The 18,448-nt window shown below is 39.9% G+C and overlaps 1 protein-coding gene across 7 annotated transcripts in view; it reads left to right on the forward strand.

The window, feature by feature from the left end:
* Nucleotides 1–29: 29 nt before the first annotated feature.
* The window catches only part of Fbxl5 (F-box and leucine-rich repeat protein 5), a 42,399-nt gene continuing 23,980 nt past the window's right edge, over nt 30–18,448 (forward strand). The window contains exons 1-5 of one of the 7 annotated variants that reach the window (XM_063273139.1): nt 230–368; nt 1,816–1,897; nt 12,731–12,946; nt 15,922–16,017; nt 18,258–18,444. In XM_063273139.1, coding sequence (XP_063129209.1) covers nt 12,812–12,946; nt 15,922–16,017; nt 18,258–18,444 — 418 coding nt within the window. In that variant the 5' untranslated portion in view covers nt 230–368; nt 1,816–1,897; nt 12,731–12,811. Of the gene's footprint in view, nt 369–1,815; nt 1,898–4,141; nt 4,335–12,730; nt 12,947–13,522; nt 13,629–14,880; nt 14,947–15,921; nt 16,018–18,257; nt 18,445–18,448 lie in introns of those variants that run through there. The other 6 variants (XM_039091944.2, XM_063273140.1, XM_039091946.2 and 3 more) reach the window with 6 other exon arrangements.

Here is an 18,448-nt window from a genome sequence, read left to right on the forward strand (position 1 = left end):
GGAGGAAGTATAAATAGGACTTGACAGTGACAGAAGTGAGCTTGGCTTGCTTACAGAGCGAGCTGTGCAACCCTCTCAAGTCTTCACTGATCTTCGCTTCAATGAGAGAGGCACAGCGGAGAACTTCTGGCATTCCTTTTGGTCCCTCTTGCCGACTTGTGCTGAGAATGAGGCTTGGCTGTATCTGCTAGGGAGTGCTATGGCTGTGGATTCGAGGTTGCTATCCCACCTCTATGGAACTGGACTGCTGGTATATCCATGAAGTGTTTGGGAGTGGATCAAGCTGCTGCTGCAGATGGGTAAACTGAACTGCCGATTTCCATACAACACAGATGGGAGTTGCTCCAAAGAACCAGGCCACTACCCCTGTATGTTTTTATTTCCCACTACTTCTGGTGGGTGGTGGGCTAAAAGGGAGGTTAAAACATTTAAGAACTGTAATTATAAATAGGTTTTGAAGGCTGGAGAGATGGATCAATGGTTAAGAGGTCTTAACCATGCTCGTCCAGAGGTCCTGAGTTCAATTCCCAGCAACCACATGGTGGCTCACAACCATCTGTAATGAGATCCAATGCCCTCTTCTGGTGTATCTGTGGATGGCTATAGCATACACATGTAAAAATAAATAAATAAATCTTACAAAAATTGTAAAAAGATACAGGTTTTTTAAAAAAAATTAAAGTTATATAAGACTTCTGACAGTTATTTGGACCTTAAAGGAAGCTGGTACCTATTTCAGGTAGTTAGGGAGAACTCACCAAGATAGTGTGCTTTATGTGTGTCTTGTAGGGCTTGGTCTAAAAAAACTCAGAGTGCTTTCCCAGTGAGAAGCTGAGAGACTTAGGTGTCAGGAAGGTGAGACACATGGCCCTGGTCTCTGATGTGAGGAAGGATGTGTCTCCATGATTAGCATAGCTCTGGCATAACTTACTGTATTTGTTGCTTTCTCTGTTGATGGGACTAAATATCTAACAAGAAACAAGGGAACAAGGGTTTGGCTTACTGTTTGAGAGCCGAGTCAGTTCCTCATGTTGGGACAAGCACATGGCTGGAGCACTCAAAGCTGTTCCACAGACCAATAGGAAGAGACAGCACAGGAAGTGAGGGCACGCTCTTAACCTCAAGGTCCAGCACCCATAGATCCATTTCCTCTGGCTAGGCCTCAGGGACATTTAGAGAGAAAAGTAGTCATTTGAAAACCAAAAAAGAGGCTTCAGAAGAAACCAAACCTTGGACTTCTGCCCCCCCAGAATGGAAGGAAAATAAATTACTCTTGTTTAAGTCTCTCAGGATGTGGCATTATGTTATGACCATCTTAGTAAGCAAATGAATACTGCAGCGTGTCTTTATTGTGTAGTAAAAACCAGAGGGGAAATAATGTTTGCTCATCAAAACAAAGGAAGTAAATGCTCGGAGGATCTCTCTCTTCCTCTTTCTCCTCTCTCTCTCTCTCTCTCCCTGTGTGTGTGTGTCTTTTGGTCTTGAATTTCAACTTATTAGCTATCTTTTCATTCATCAGTGCCATTATTCTTACTAAAAGTGTATCCAGATATCAACTTATCTCATTGTAGCAGATGTTGATTGGCTGCTAAAACGTTATTACTTAAGTATATGAGTGTTTCGTCTACATGTATGTCTGACTGTCACATGCATGTCTGATGCCCATGAAGGTCAGATGAGCCACCATATGGTGGTGGGAATTCTTCCTCAAGCCTTCGAAAATACAGTTGGGTAATTCCAGGAAATGCCTTCTGTCAGTGTAGTTTCAGTTTTCCAGAGAACAACTCAACACCTTCCCTGCTGTGTTTGTTTCAGATAAGAATGAGAGGGGAAAAAAGGCAAGCAATCCAAGGATGTGGCTTTCTACTGCACTTATATTACCCAGCCCTTTTGTGGGGTAAGTGGATAGGTGGTCTGCTAGAGTTAGTCTGTTGTCATAGCCAAAGAGGTCACAAAGAGATGACTAAGCTGCTAGCCTGGACTTTAGTAACAATTCAAACCTGTTGTGGTTGTAGGAACTTACAGTCACAGTATAACACTAATCAGTCATGTCTCTTAGGCTAAAGTTCAACATGAATTTGTCATACCTATATCCAGATGATTAATTGATCTCAGCCCATGGGGATAATGTTAACAGCTTCCTTGAGAGGGAAAATGACTCACAGGCCTTAGTTTTTAAACCACTTATTTCTTTCATTTGAGTCCTTGAAATAGCCAAATTTCAGAGTAGCTGTTATTTTTCCTAGTGGACTATACACCTTCCAATCCAGATTATAGTAAAACTCAGTGCATAGGTGACTATTTTTATTGTTATACACTTACTAAACGTGTTTTGTTCTAGGAATGTGCTAGCAAACAACAGGGACACAAATATGTGAATGAGACATACAATATGATGTATCCATAGTTAGAATGAGAAAATCACAGGGATGCTGGGTGCTCCCCTCATTTTTTCTTTCTTTCTTCTGATATTCTTGTTTCAGCTACAGAGAATAATAGTCTGATTCTATATTCCAAGATGGCTAGAGTGAAAGATAAGGATAAAACAAATAAGGGGTTAGCAAATATTTTTTTGAGAATCATTAAAAATGTGGAGGCAAATCTCTGCTGAAACAGCAGACAACAGAAGGGAAGAAGAGGAACGGAGCAAAGGAGGATGGGGTGGAGAGGGAGGGAGAAATCTGTCAAGGACTTATCAGTTCTGTAAGCGGTTTTTTTTGTTGTTGTTTTTTTTTCCTTCGGCCAACTAACTCTTTTAGTTCGGCTCTTTGTTCCAACTAACACAGCACACAGGAGCAAACTTATCATCGGATCTAGAAATATTTGGCCAGAATTTTCACATATTGATTTGTGAAACCCTGGGAGATGTCTTAATTTCTTATGTCATAGTTGTTTTCTCTAACATTGTTTACAGGGAGTATTCATGATGAGGTATTCCTATTAGCACTTCAAATACACGGACTTAATTGTCCTTAAAATCTTATAAAGTAGGTATTTTCTCCCACCCCCCGCCCCCACATCATTTTACATAAGAGAATCCTGTGGTGAGGACGCAGAAGTCAGCTTTCCAAGGTTAGTACAGCTAGGCTTTGCTGAAACCGTGAACCTAAGTTTCGTCTCTACAGTCTGTTTTCCTGCTCAACTTGAGTGTTAATATCAAAAGCTAAGAACTAGATTTAGATGCACTCCGGGGTTCATTCTTACGTCCTTCTATTCAATTTTTGAGAGTCTCATTCTTTTTAACCATTGTCATAAATTTGTGGTAGGAAATATAAAGGTGAACATAGCACATCTTCTGCTTACTCTTCAGAAGTTTATGGCTGATGAGAAAACGATACAGACTTCCCAGGTTCTCAGTCTTGCCCTTCTTTCTCCCATTTTTCCATTAATTCGAAAGCCAGGGATGAGAGCTGCCTCCGATAATTGGGAAAAGTCTACTGGAGGGCTTAGACGACGACAGGTGACGTGTACTGGCTTTTCTCTGTGCAGTGACCTCATTTATGGCCCTTTCTTCCTGTCTGAGCCTCTTCAGTTTAAAATGGCGGGATTTGTGCTAAGGTTCTCTCCCTATTAGACAGCCATCATGGCTCGCCCTTACCCTAGCAGGCTCATCTGGCTGCTCTGGGACTGTTGTTCCCGATCTTAGGTGTCTGTCCTCCCTGTGGTGTTTCCAGTTCCCCAGGGCCACCATCCCACCCTGCTCCGTGCCGGGGGAGTTGGGGAGTGGGGCGGGGGTGGGGAGTGCGTAGGGGCTGCCAGGTCCCCCAGCTCTCAGCCACAGGGAAGAGGCCAGGCTAGCTAGGCCCAGGGCCAGCATTCCCGGCCTAGCAAACCCTGAGGCAGCAAAGGCAGCTGAGGGCCCAGCGCGCGCACGGTCAGTCGGTACGGAGCACAGAGGCTGGATCCGACCACGCAGGTCCGCTGCCCCTGCCTCAAGGCCAGGCGCACCGAGAAGCGTCCTTGAAGACCGCCTCGCTCCCCCGTACAGTGCGTTTTTCCCGAGATGAAACGCAGGGTATGCACACCAGAGGAGGGAGCTGTGTTCCTCAGAGCGCGCCGGTCACGTGGGTTGCAACACCGCATGGCGGCGGCCCGCGCGCCCCCGCGTCACGGCCCGCTGAGCCACCCGGGCGCGCGCGCCGACGGGGCGGGCGCATGCGCAGGGGGGCGCGCCGCCTCTGCCCCGCGGCGAGGGTGTCTATGGAGAGGCGGCGGCCGCGGCTGCTGAGGCGGACGCTGAGGCAGTGGCGATGGCGCCCTTCCCCGATGAAGTGGACGTCTTCACCGCCCCACACTGGCGGATGAAGCAGCTGGTGGGGCGCTACTGCGACAAGGTAAAGGAGCGCGGTGCGGAGGGCGGTGCGGAGGAGCGGCAGGGTTCTGGGCGGCCTGGCCTGCGCGCCTCCCGCAACCCCCGCGTTGGCGCCGCGCGAGCCATCGCCCGCGCCCCGTCACCCGCGCGGCCCCCGAACCTTCCCGCCGGGGCCCTGGGAACTCGCGCGGGCCGCGGCTTGGGACGGGCGCTCGCGCGACTGACCTGTGCCGGGGTGAGGGGCGCTCCCGGCAGTCCGGGTCGGCCGCCGGTCCGCGTCCGCAGGCCGCTTCTGCGGTTACTAGCAGCCAGGGCACCGCTCGCCCGGCCCCTTCGGGCTCTTTAGTCACTTTGCAAACACTGCATCCTCTCTCTGGACCTCTTGACTTGCTTCCTGGCTCTACGGGCAGCGTCATGCAGCCACTGGGGCAGGCTTATTTTCCCTTCTGGCTTTGCACTGGTTTGGTTCGATACACAAGTCTGGTACACGGACTGGGAAGACCTGCACTCTTCTTTTCTGGTTATTCTTTTTCCATCCAGTTTTTATTCTTCGCGAATATTTTTCTCTTGTAGATTTTGTTCCGAGACAGCTCTTCCTCTGTTGGACTTTTTACTGGAAGCAAATGAGAGGGGCTTCTAGGAAAAGTTGCCTTGCTGTGGAACTCACTTTGGACTTTTAATTGATGTAGTCTAAGTTGAAGAAGCACTCTTGTGAAGATGAGTTGGGGACCTTTTTCTAATGATACTTCAAACTCTGAATTGTCAGTTTATGGGATACTTCAAACTCTGAATTGTCAGTTTATGTGTGGAAGTAATGATACTTAAAACTCTGAATTGTCAGTTTATGTTTGCAAGGTCATATGAGTAAATTAATTTGTTTTCTAAAAAGTGAACCAAATAAATAGTTGTTAAGTAATTATTACTTAACATAAAAAATAAATCAAATTATCAGAGATTAAATGGAATTAGCGCCACTATTAATAGTAAACAAGAGTTGTCTTTCAATCTAGAGAGGTGCTAGGAAGGAAGCCAATGTCTTCACAGGTAGGCCATGGGAAGACCAGCAATTTGAAGTTTCAGATCTTAGCATCCATGCCCCACAGCCATTTCTCTCCCTCCATTTCGGGAAAAGAAAAAAAAAAAAAAAAAAGGCCAAACCCAGTTCTAGACAAGTGTACCTTTAAACACCAGAACTATATAGGCTTATGGTTCTCTACTTGGTTGCTTATTACTTAACTCAAGCGGGTTAAAATCCTGATGACTGAACCCTAACTCAAATCGGAATCGCTGAGCCTAGAGCCCAGATGTCAAGTACAATTTAGAGCTCTCAGGTGAGAATGGGGTTCAGCAAAGGTGATTACCACTTTTCCAGGGGAGGCTTAAGAAGGCTAAGCCTTCAGCAGAGAAATATGTGTAATCTCGGTATTTTTCAGTTAGATAGTGGTTGTGTTTTTGTAATCTCTCCACCTTTTAATTTTTTCCCCCCTTGCACTGTCTGTTAATTTCAGGAATTTCTCGAAAAGCAAATGGAGAATTAAGTGAGGACTAATGGAACCCAAGACTTTTCTCTGATTGGTTTTGGGGAGAGGTAGTCCAGAGACCCTCTGGTGATATAGGGGAAATTTTGTCAATTTGTACATTTTCCTTAGCGCTTTCTATATTTCTTCTTCTTCTTTTTTCTTCTTTTTTGTTTTGGTTTTGTTTTTTTCCAGCATGGTTCCTCCTGTGTCTGGAACTCACTCTATAGACCAGGCTAGCCTTGAATTCTCAGAGATCTGCCTACCTCTGCCTGGGATTAAAGGTATGAAATATCACACCAGGCTAGTATTTCTTAAGATGTTTCAAACTGTCAAAGGATTATGACCTTCCCAGATAATCAAAATTTGTAATGTAGTACCCAGTCTCTTTTTAAAATATTGATGAAGTCATTCATTATTCTTTGGTTTGGTTTGGTTCTGATACTGTTTTTGAGGTAGTGTCTACCCTAGTCCAGGATGGCCTTGAGAACCCACCACATTTCAAAGGCTGTCCTTGAACTCCTGATCTTCATGCTTCCACCTTCTAGATTCCAGGATCACAGGCATTTGTCATTACCCTGGGCACAGTCATTTTTGTGTCTCCTCTTTGTGTTTGAGAATATTTGAATAAGTTTTGAAAATGCAGTTGACTTTTTTAAGAAAATGAGTCAAATAGCATTCATTTTGGTAGTTAAATGTTCCCTGTTGCATAAACTAATTTAATAAAGCATTTTTAATTTGGTACAGCTTTGGTCAAAATTGCCACTGATTTATCGCCAACACTAAAAAGTGTCACTAATTCTGAATTAGTTGAATATAGTTAATGAGATTATCATATATATTCATCAAGAGTATTAAAAGTCCAGTTTTCTTAACTATGAATAAGGTAATTTAGTAAAGAAAAAGGAACTGCACAGGAATTTTCATTTCTTGGAGTAAACAATGGCCAGTTGAAGGTTGTCTGGTTGTCCTTTGTGTACAAAAGTGGGGGAATGTGTTTGTTATGGCAGAACAGCCTTAAAGGATTGAGAGTGGTTTTGACTGGTTTGTCCTCTCCAGGCTTGTTGTCCTCATCTTTCATTTAACTGTGTAGATCAAGGATATTAATCCAACAACCTCCTATAGGACTGCAAAAGACAACTAGTCATTGGTTAAAACTAAAAAGCTACAAAGTACATTACTTCAAAGTATTCTAAATTTTAGCTAAGAATGTTCAGGAATTATAAATATCTCAATTTTATTTCCAGTTTCGAACTTGTAAAGCACAGTATATTTAAAAAATGATTTCTTTAGGAGCATCAAATCTGTTTTTCTATGATTTGAGCAATGAGTTATTCTTTTTTTTTTTTTTTCTTTTGGTTCTTTTTTTCGGAGCTGGGGACCGAACCCAGGGCCTTGCGCTTCCTAGGTAAGCGCTCTACCACTGAGCTAAATCCCCAGCCCCTGCAATGAGTTATTCTTAAGTAGTTATAGATATTGTTAACTATTGCTATCTAATTGTTCAATGTGTTGCCTGTAGATTTTCTCATATAAAAAGGTCAACCAGACAAAATACAAGCACAGAGAAGGGAGAGTTGACTCAGAGTCCCAGCCCTAATCTAGTAGTTATTTACAACTGATGAGTTTTCTCTAATGGATTGCCCCTGGGTATAACAACACCACACTCCCCATGCCTAGGAGCAGTTGACCAATATAAAACAGACTCCATAGTTTTCTGTTTTGTGTATATGTTTTGTTTTGTTTGTCTCAGTATTTTTGTCTCATTGATTTTGCTAGTTTGTTTTCGGGGAAAAGGGTGTTATGGAAAGGTTTCTTTATCTCTGCTATGCAGACAACAGGCCTTTGGTGCAAGTAAAAGTATTGTTTGTGTCTGTGTTATACTGGGGATTCTTAGACCTGGATTGGTTAGGTGAGAGCTTTTGTAAGTTAGTGATAGAGACTCATAATGACCCAAATCAGTTTTAAGACTCCCAGCTTAATTTTCTTCATCCGAAGCTGAGATAGCTTTTGATTTGTTTTGTAACAGTCTGCCAAGACTCTTGTTTCATAAGTCACTGATCTTCCAAACTGGAGTATGTGTAGTAAAAATTTGAGCCAAATGGTAGATAATCCGTTCTCTGTTTTCTTCCCACTTTTTAGGGTTCCCTTCAATCCTCAAAACTTATTTCCATTCGTTCTTTTCTGTCTGCCCTGTAGTACTTTCTGTTGGCATTGTGAAACATGATTGCTTTCCTCAGGAGTTCACGGTTTCATATGCATTATCATCTGTGCTAATACAGAAATCCAAAGAGTGCAGTGGGAGCAAATGGAAGAAGGTCCCTGGTTCGGTCCACAGCAAGCATTGGGAGTAGTCTCTGAATTGATTTCTGAGAACAGTTTCTGATTTCTATAGAGAACGAACACACACACACACACACACACACACACACACACACACACACACACACAAATGGACCCAAGTCACAAAAAAGTTGGAGGAGCTTGAGAGATGGTTTAGCAATTAAGAGCAGTAGTTGCTCTTCCAGAGGACCTAGGCTCTATTCCTAGTACCAACATGCTAGTTCACAATGGTCTGTAATTCCAGTTCTAGGGAATCTAATATTCCCTGCAATCTTCCATTAGCATTAGATATGCATATGTGAATAGAAATTCATGCAGACAGAATCCCCCCTCCCCCCCAGCTAAAAATATTAGTGGTGAAAGCAGTTAGAGGGTGCCTAAGTTTTTCAAGCAAGGATATTAAAAGAACCATCTACTTTTATCATTTATAAACAAGGATATTTTATAACCAAAACTAAGAAGATAGTAAACGCAAAATTAAATACATTACTTTCTGAAACTCAAATGTAGCTTTACAGTTAGGGCTCCTCCCACCCCATTTTTCTACATACCTGTATTGGCATTTGGAAGACAGACATAGTAGACATAATACTGAATCTTGAGCTGAGAGGAAGGAAAGGGAGTTTAATGGATTCTTACTGCATGCCGACATTATTTCTGTAATCCTTACAAGAGCTTTGTAAGACAAGTGTTATCCCTCATTTAAAAGTGAGGAAATAGTCTTAGTGGTTAAATAACTTACCCAGCTCACTCAGCAATTAGAGCCTGAATTTTAATCCTAGAATTTTTTTCTCCTCTGAAACCCATGTTTTTAGCCTTACCTCACTTGTTACTTATTACTAACTCTTTATGAAAAACAGTTTATTTGTAGGTCATTTTTTTCCATCTGTAAATCTAGCCAGAGCCTGTATATCTCTGTTTACTGAAAGTATGATCTGGATAATTGGACAGAAAATAAAAAATTGCATCTGGGTGATAATGTTTGGATTCCTGTTGTGCATTTTTGTCCCTATTTTTTTAACTTACTGACTTTATGTTAGTTATTTTTGGCCGTCAGTTTAAGGCCAGCCTTTCTATTTTAGGCTGTACCGTATCGTGAGACAGAAAGACAGTTATACATTTTCATGTGAAAAGCACCGTGTTACTGTGTGACTGGTGTTGATCTGTGTGTCTTGTTATATGTAGGTTCTTTGTTGAATGTGGTGACCCCAGACTGTATAACTGTGCACGGTGAGCTTTCGTACTACCATAGAGCATTGTTTTTCACAGTATATCTTATGACCCGCTAGTAGGTCTTCAATCAACTTTGTGCATCAGAAATAGCATTAGAAAAGGAAAGTAGAAATGTAAATATATCCCAGAGTACCGAGGGAGAGAGTTTCTCCTGAAGTACCTTTGAAGTATTTGTTCTCTATCTGGATTTCACTCATTGTTTCATCATATTTTGTGTATTGAGAGACTAACAAGGTCCTCTGTAGTAAACAGTGTTTGTAAAACGCTTGGCTGGAGCAGCATTTCTCAGCTGAAGCACTGTTGACGTTTTGGGCTACATAATTTGTTGTGGGGGCTGTCCTCTGCATTGTATAATGTTTAGCCATGTTCTTGGCTCATACATACCCACCCTGTGTCCATAGCATTCTCTTTTGGTGACAAACTCAACTGTCCCCAGACATTCCCTTTTATCTCTTGGGGGAAAATGTTTCTTATAGTGAAATTTTTGTGTTGAGCAATTATTCTGATCGGTTACTTTTTGGGTTCAAAAAGATAGCTTTCTGTGTGGGATAGACATTTTATCTATGACATAAATTAGCTATAGAAGCCAAGTCTCTGTTGCAGAGTTTATGTTGTGTGTGGCCTAGCCTTTTTTGGTTTATGCTTGTTTGTATTTTGTGGTATTGAAGATTGAACTCAAGTACTTGTTCATGCTTAGTGTCCATGCTGAGTTTCAGCACAGATATGTTTTTAACTTTTAAGTAACTTTTGGTACCAGATTAAAATTATTTTTACATGGACAAAAATGATGTGGGTTATAGCTTATGAACCTGTTTTCCCTTTTCTTTGTTTTTGGCCTTATCTACTTATTTTATTAGGACCTGTTCTATTTTCTTCACCTGTTCTATAAGCAATTTTTTTTTCTCTCCAGAAAGCACTTTTCAAATATGATTTATTTCTTTCCCTAGCTTTAAGGTGTAGTTGATAAAGTTATATATATTCAAGATGTACAGGGGTATGGTATGCATTTGCAATGTTTAATAATTGCCCAAATCTAATTGATTAACCAGTCCGTTAACATAGTTTTAATTTGTGTATAGGTAGATAGAAGAAAAATACATCTTAGATCTACTCTGGTAGTAACTTTCAAATACAGAGTAGTTAGCTGTCACAACCTAATTCACGGGTGTATTGTATACCTTTGGGCATTAAAAGTTTATGACTGTTAGTATTTTTATGTCATATGTTTACTAAGATTTGTTTTCCCTCCTGGAGTTGAGAACAAACCTATTGCCTAGTGCTTGTTCGGGGGTCTTTTTTATTGCTGGTCATATTCCTAGCCTCTTACATTAAGACTTTTTAAAGCCCTCCTTAGCATCTCCCTCCATTTTAAGCAAAATTACCCATGAAACTATTTGTGTCTAATAGCCACTAATGAAGCTTATTTTAATCTGGTGTGGTATATCTGAACATTCTTAAAATCTGAAGTGAGAATCCCAACTCTATTATACATATTTTTAATATGGAAAGGAGCTAAGCATTATTTTTACATCGTTTTATAGTTGCAAACAAAACAGTGTTTTGTGACATGTGAAGATTAAAGTTTAAACTTTGTTGTGCTTGAAGACAAAGTTTTATAGAAATAAAGTGACAGTCATTTACGTACATATCATGTGTGGTTTCTTTTGGTCTGTAGCAGCAGAGTTAAGTAGTTGCATAGGCTTATACCCCGGGAAAATGAAAATATTTCCTGTTTGACTCTACAGAAATGTTGCCAACCCCAGTTCTAGATGATTGACGAAAGCAGTATGGTTACCTATTCGTTATCGTCTTCTGTTCCATAGGGTGTCAACTCCATGAAGGCAGAGAGTTTTATTTTGTTCCCCCATGTATCATAGCTGCTCACTCACTGATTATTAGAATAGAACATAAAGTATCTGAATTTATAAAAGTGAATATTTAATTTTAAAAGACAATAGGCATTTGTTCCCGGTTAGCATCAAGCAGACAAAAAGACATTGAGAGACAAGAGTTATCTAGCTAAATAAATGTTAGAGCTGGGTCTCCGGGAATTTGAATCTATAGAACTCTGTGATCCATGCTGATCCATGCATGCTGCCATCTAAAGATATTTAGTTAATTCTGTTCTGGGTCGGTTGGCTTTACTGCAGTTTTAGTGTTTTGCTATCTCACCACAATTCTTGCTGTGAAAGGCCAGTAAAACAGCTTAGAGTACACTCTTCTTTAGGAAAGGAAGCCTAAGAGTTTTAGTGTCCACAGCATTTAGTGTTTGATGTTAATTTCTCCACCTGTTGAATTTAACCTAAATTGTTTCCCCATTTAAAATGAATTTTGTCATTAGAATTGAACAATAGAAGTTAGATTTGGTATAGATAGTGGAAGGTTTGAATATTACTATATATTATTAATTAATAAATAGCCTCTCTAGCCCTGGAACTTTGTATTTAGAGCAGGTTGGCCTTGAACTTACAGAGATTCACCTGTCTTTGCCTCCAAAGTTCTGGGATTAAAGGTGTGCATCTCACTATGCTTAGCTTACTTTACTTTAAAAGCCAAAAACATTTATTGATGTGTGTGTTTTAAATAACAGAATTTAATTTTCTATTAAATGTGAAAGCTTGGAGTTACACTAGAACGGTCATTTTCCTTTCATTGAATGCTACAATTAAAAAAATGATAGAGCATTTAAGGTGTTACATATTTATGTCAGTTTTCTTAAAAATATACCTGTTTTGTGGATGTGGTGGCTCATGCCTTTAAATCCCAACTCTTGGGGTGCAGACATAGGTTGGTCTTTGTTGGTTTGAGACCAGCCTGGTCTACATAGTGAGTTTCAGGTTAACCAGGACTATATAATAAGACACTGTCTCCAAAAACAGTGTTTTCCAATGTTTAAACTGTAGAAGCAGTGTAATAGCATTAAGATAATTTTGAACAGAGGAAAAGAAGCCACATTATTCTAAGCTTCTTCTAATGTATGTGCCTTTGGTGTATCTGCTTCTCTTTATGACAGAGAGAGAGTAATAGTAATGGCATTTCAGGCTTGGAGGGAACTGGGTCTGATAGTTTTTATTTAAATAAACTATGTGATCCCCACTCCAATCCCTTTTCTTGTATCAAGTACTTGAGGATGCAACCTTCAGCTTTCTGATCTAGGTACTTTTAAATTTTACAACTATAAGTTGTTATTTTATGAATTTTCTTTATTTGTACTTTAATGTAATCATAAAGGAAATACTTTGTTATAAACAAACTTTAAGTGTACATTTGAATGTTTCTTGTTTACCTCTTACATCTATTAACTATGACTTTTTAAATTATTATTCAGCTTTCTAAAACCAACTTTTCCAACAACAATGACTTCCGTGCTCTTCTCCAGTCTTTATATGCTACTTTCAAGGAGTTTAAAATGCATGAACAAATTGAAAATGAATACATTATTGGTTTACTTCAGCAACGCAGTCAGACCATTTACAATGTGCATTCTGACAATAAGCTCTCCGAGATGCTTAGTCTCTTTGAAAAGGGGCTGAAGAATGTTAAGGTAAGTTGCAAAAATGGGTATGTGATGGTACTGTAATTTTTATTAGCAACTTTAAGAAGTGATATTATTTATGGAAAGATAATTTATTTGAGATGGCTAGGAAGACTGTTCGTGAGGAGTGGTTACAGTGGAGGTTTATAGCAAGGTGGAATGATAGAACTTAATTCTGAATATAAGAAAATGTAGGAGTTAAGGGCTAAGAAGCAAGGAAGGAGCCAGTGAATGGAAAATTACTAAGAGAAAACATGAGGATTCTTGTTGAATCAACTCTACAGGATTTTTGCTGAAGATAGGCCAGTGAACTAAATCTCAGAACTCTGGAAGCAGAAGGAGAATCTTTGTGAGTTCAAGGTCAGCTTGGTCTACATAGTGAGTTCCAGGCCAGCCAGGGCTATGTAAGGAGATCTGTTTTCAAGCAGAATAAAACTAACAAAATAGAATTGAAGGTGGAGAATGTCATTCAGTGGCAAAATTCTTGCCTAGCATGAGTAAGGCCTTGAATTCAGTCTCTAGTAGTGGAAAAAAAATTGAATGACAGTTACAGTGTTTATTGTATTTTATTTTTCTCTATTGTAGGAAACTGAATGGTTAAAGAAGACAATTTCAGTTGTATGGCACAAATGGTGGCACTTACTTGAAATTCCAGTAGTCAGGAAAGTCACTACTTCAAGTCCAGCCCAGGGTACATAGTGAGATTTTTTTATTCATAAACAAAAGTTAAAAAAATGAAAAAGAAAATGAAATGCATTTGTGAGTATAGTTTAGGATAGTGATGCATGTCTATTTTCTTTTTTTTTTTCTATTTTTTGGAGCTGGGGACCGAACCCAGGGCCTTGCGCTTGCTAGGCAAGCGCTCTACCACTGAGCTAAATCCCCAACCCATATTTTCTTAATTATATTTGTCTTATACAATATTTAAAAATTAATCTTAGTTTAACCCTTTTAGTTCAGTGTGACATAGGAGCCACCGTATACCCTCTAATTAGACACTTTGCTTTAGAAAAGAGATTCAGTGAGAGGGAAGATTAATCTCAAAGGACAGAAAACACTCAAATTAAAATCATTAGTAAGACATTCTACCAGTAGTTTCTGGAAGGAAAAACACTACGTAGATATCCAGAGGAGAGGTGGTTGATTAGAAGAGGGATGAATACTGCATAGTAAGAAAAAGATTTACCTTTTTATTGAATACTCCTTGGTGCACTTGGTGTTTTGTAAATTACTCATGTATTATGTAGTCATTAATTTCTGAACCAAAGTAGTGATTGTTAAAAATATAGGGGAAGGGACATGCTTGGCAATTATGTATGACCTAAGACCAGAAGAATTCTGGGATTATACAAAGTGGCAGAGGAAAGAGAAAGAAATGAGTGAGAATAGTATTGGACTTTGTATGTGGAAGAGGGCTAGGGATTAAGGCTTATCCTGAACTACTTAGATAATACAAGTGTATGTTTATTAATAGCTGGAGAAGGCATTGGTGGATTTGAAGAGCAAAGAGTGAAGTATTGTAAAATGCAGATTTGATAATTATTAGCATATAAGTGGAATTGGAAGCCATACATATGGATGTGTTTAATGGATATGTAAAAATCTCAGCAGAGTTCAACAATGAACTGAATATTGGAAAGTAATTGAATACATATCTAAGAGGAAAAAAACAGGCCAGGACAGAGATAAATTAGTACTTGTCATAGTTATTTTTTTTTAATTGCTGTAGTAAAACACCATGACCAAGAAAACTTAAAACAGTTTCTTTAGAGCTTACAGTTCCAGAGGGATGAGTCCGTAACATGCCTCCTTTCCCATGCACATGGGAGCATGCGTGCATGCGTGTCTGTCTGTCTGTCTGTCAGCCAGCAGGTATGGTGATTGGAGCTGAGAGCTAAGTATCAAATCTTAAACCACAAACAGGAAACAGCAAGTAGACTGAGCTGGAAATGAACAAGAAATGAGGATTTAATCCCTGGAAGTCTGCTCCCAGTGACATACATCTTTTAGTAAGCCACATTTCCTAAGTCTCCCCCAACAGTGCTACTAGGCTGGTGCCAAAGCCAGTGGGGACCCTTCTCATGCAGAACACCACAGTATCATATTAAATATTTCATTATTTTTGAAGGTTCCTGTATTTTTACATTGGAAAAGATGGATAAATCACGGAGAGGTGTGATTTTAATTCATATGTTAAAGAACTGTTTGGTTCTTGAGAGATGTCTAGAATTACAATGATTTACTTTAAAGTAGGAGTGCCTTGCCTTTAGAAATGTTGATATTAGGGGCTGGAGAGATGGCTCAGAGGTTAAGAGCACTGACTGCTCTTCCAGAGGTCCTGAGTTCAAATCCCAGCAACCACATGGTGGCTCACAACCATCTGTAGTGGGATCTGATGCCCTCTTCTGGTGTGTCTGAAGACAGCGACAGTGTGTTTACATACATAAAATAAATAAATCTTTAAAAAAAAAAAGAAATGTTGATATTAATATACATGGCCTGTTAGGATAATCTAAAATATATCATAGAAATTTATAGTATATTTATAATAAATATATTTGCTATATTTTAATAAAATTTAAAAACCAGGATTGGTGTTAGTAAGGAGTTCAGAGCTTACTGTTTTAAGGGCTGTGAGTGGGAGGTGGTGTGCCAAGGCTGAGTGTAGAGTGTCAGACACAGTAGTAAGAGCTCCAGCACTGAGCTGCACCCTAGCTCCAAGGACATCTTTATGCTAAAAGAAGGCCAAATGGACTTGCTTTGATCAAGCAGTACATAATGAAACAAATCTTTATTCAACATTATACCGAAGCAAGGCTCTAATTGAGGCAGGGTTCTGTTATGTAGCTCCAGCTGGTCTGGAACTTGCTATGTAGGCTAGGCTGGCCTCAAACTTAGAGAGCCATTTGTTCCTCCTCCTGACTTCTGGCATTAAAGATAAGCGCCTCTGCTTCCTGCTACATGTGTATTCTCTTTGTCTCTAGAATGAGTGTGAACAGTTGAATTATGCAAAGCAGCTGAAGGAGAGATTGGAGGCCTTCACGAGAGATTTCCTTCCCCACATGAAAGAGGAGGAGGAGGTGAGCAGAGCTGTTCTCTTCTGTGATTTTATTCATAATTTAACTGAAAATGCTATTTTGCCTTAAGTTCCTCAAAATAATGCCTAAAAGAGAATGTTCTGTTGATAGAATCAGCTGTTTTTTCTTGGGAACAGGAATAAATCCAGTGGAATTATAAAAAGCATAGCTTTTTAGAAAGGTTGCTACTTTTACTCAATGAATGACATTATTTACTTAAGAAATAAATATATTTTTATGTGTGATGGTACTGTGGTACATTTTCATAATTTTCACTAATTTTTCAGAATTTCTAGAAAATTCTGTAAGTCTTTAAATATTTTCTGTATGTCAGGTTTAAAGAGTCTTTAGTGTTTTTTTTTTTTTTTCATGAGTGGACTTGAGTAACTAAATGTTGACTTTAAATTACAGTTGTGCCTCACATATATGCAGTAGCATATCGTTGAACATACTGCAAAACAATTTGTCTTCTTTCAGTAATAAAGGATGATTAAGTATCCAATGGACAATACAGAGAAACTATCCTATGAGGACTGCATACTTTTGCTTCTCTATTAAAGTTCTATTTTTATTTTACATGTATGAGTGTTGTTTCTGCATGTTTGCATGTGCACTTCATGCCAGAGGACAACGTCTGATTTCTTGAAGTGGAGTGATAGATGCCGTGAGTCGGCATATGGCGCCAGAAGCCAGGACCAGGCCCTCTGCAGGAGCAGCAACTAGCCTTAGCTGCCTAGCTGTCTTTCCAGCCCTGCTCTGAAAAGCAAAACATTTCTTGTGCATTTGGGAATTGTCTCCTTCTACCATGGGTTCTGGGAATTGAACTCTGGTCATCTTTATTGGGAGCAAATATTCTCACCCACTAAGCCACTGTGTTGGCCTGTGGATACTCTCTTAGTTGTAAATCATTTATCGTTGTGACTTGCCGTTATGGTTTCATCTTCTAATGCCTTGGTAATAAGATGAAGTGAAAGCTGCTCTCAGAGCTCTTCCTGGGAGAGGCAGCATTGCCCTGGTGCTCTTTCTTTGGTACTTGATAGTTGTTCCTTACATTGTCTTTGCAGCCAGTGCTGAGGCCAAGGTAACTGTAACAGTCCTTTCTATCCCTCCTAAGTTCTCCTGGTCACAGACTCCCTCCCCCACTCCTCCTGACTTCTGTCTACCTCTCCTTCCATCTGGATCTCATTCCCTTTCTGTTTCTCATTAGACAACATACAGGCTTCTGCGGAATAGTAAAATCATAATAAAATAAAACAAAAACTAGTGCTCAGAATTGAACAAAACAAACAGAAGGAAAAAGAACCCAAGAGAAGGCACAAGAGTCAGAGAGCCTCTCAGTTGCATACCCAGGAATCCCATAAAAACCCGAACTGGAAGCCATATCTATAAAACTGGAAACAACAACAAAGCCTTGGTTCTTCATTTAAAAATGATAACCCTATAAGTTGGAGGTTAGGGCTGTTTTGCAGAGGAAATCTCTGAAAAGTTTCGTAGGACCCACTGAACTCAAATAATGATTTGAACTAGCAATGTTGGCTAGTTCATGTCAGCTGAGTTGAGATAGTTAGGGTTCTGGTATATTGGGTATCATACTCATGTGAGGTAAAGGCCCTTTTCTGGTAGATTTCAGTTACTCAGTACCTACCCGAAGGCAGTGTCTTAGTTCTACTGCTGTGAAGAGACACTGTGACCAAAACAACATTTATAAAAATTACATTTTATTGGGGCTTGCCTTCACTTTCAGGACTAAGTCTGAGTGTAGCAGGGAGCATGGGAGAAGTAACTTAAGTCCTACATCCTGATCTGTATGCAGCAGGTGGGCATGAAGGCACTCCCCACCCCACACACACTGACACACTTCCTCCAACAAGTCCATACCTTCTAATCCTCCTCAAGTAGTACAACTCCCCGATGATGAAGCATTCAGATATATGAGCCTGTGGGGTCTTAAACTACCATAGGCAGGTACTGGGCTAAATGTCTGAACAATAGCTCAGTGACTGATTGTTTAACAAGCGTGGTGCAGGAAAACCTTCCTGTTCTTTAAAAATTCATAGAGGCCTGCAAAATCATAGAGAAGGATACTTTATACTATGTTCTTTAAAACTTTGATAATTTAGAAGTAATAACTACAATTTTTATCTCTTTGAATGTATATTCATAATACTCAGTTTGAACCATTAGTAAAGAGTTTTGGAAAAAATAAATTGAAAACCTTTCCCCATGAATACTTTTCAATTTAGGTTTTTCAGCCCATGTTAATGGAATATTTTACCTATGAAGAGCTTAAAGATATCAAAAAGAAAGTGATCGCACAACACTGCTCACAGAAGGACACAGCAGAACTCCTCAGAGGGCTCAGTCTGTGGAATCAAGCTGAAGAGCGACAGAAAGTTTTCAAATATTCTGTGGATGAGAAGTCAGATGCAGGTAA

This window comes from Rattus norvegicus, chromosome 14 (genome assembly GCF_036323735.1).
Source record: "Rattus norvegicus strain BN/NHsdMcwi chromosome 14, GRCr8, whole genome shotgun sequence".
In the NCBI taxonomy this organism is placed as follows: Eukaryota; Metazoa; Chordata; class Mammalia; order Rodentia; family Muridae; genus Rattus; species Rattus norvegicus.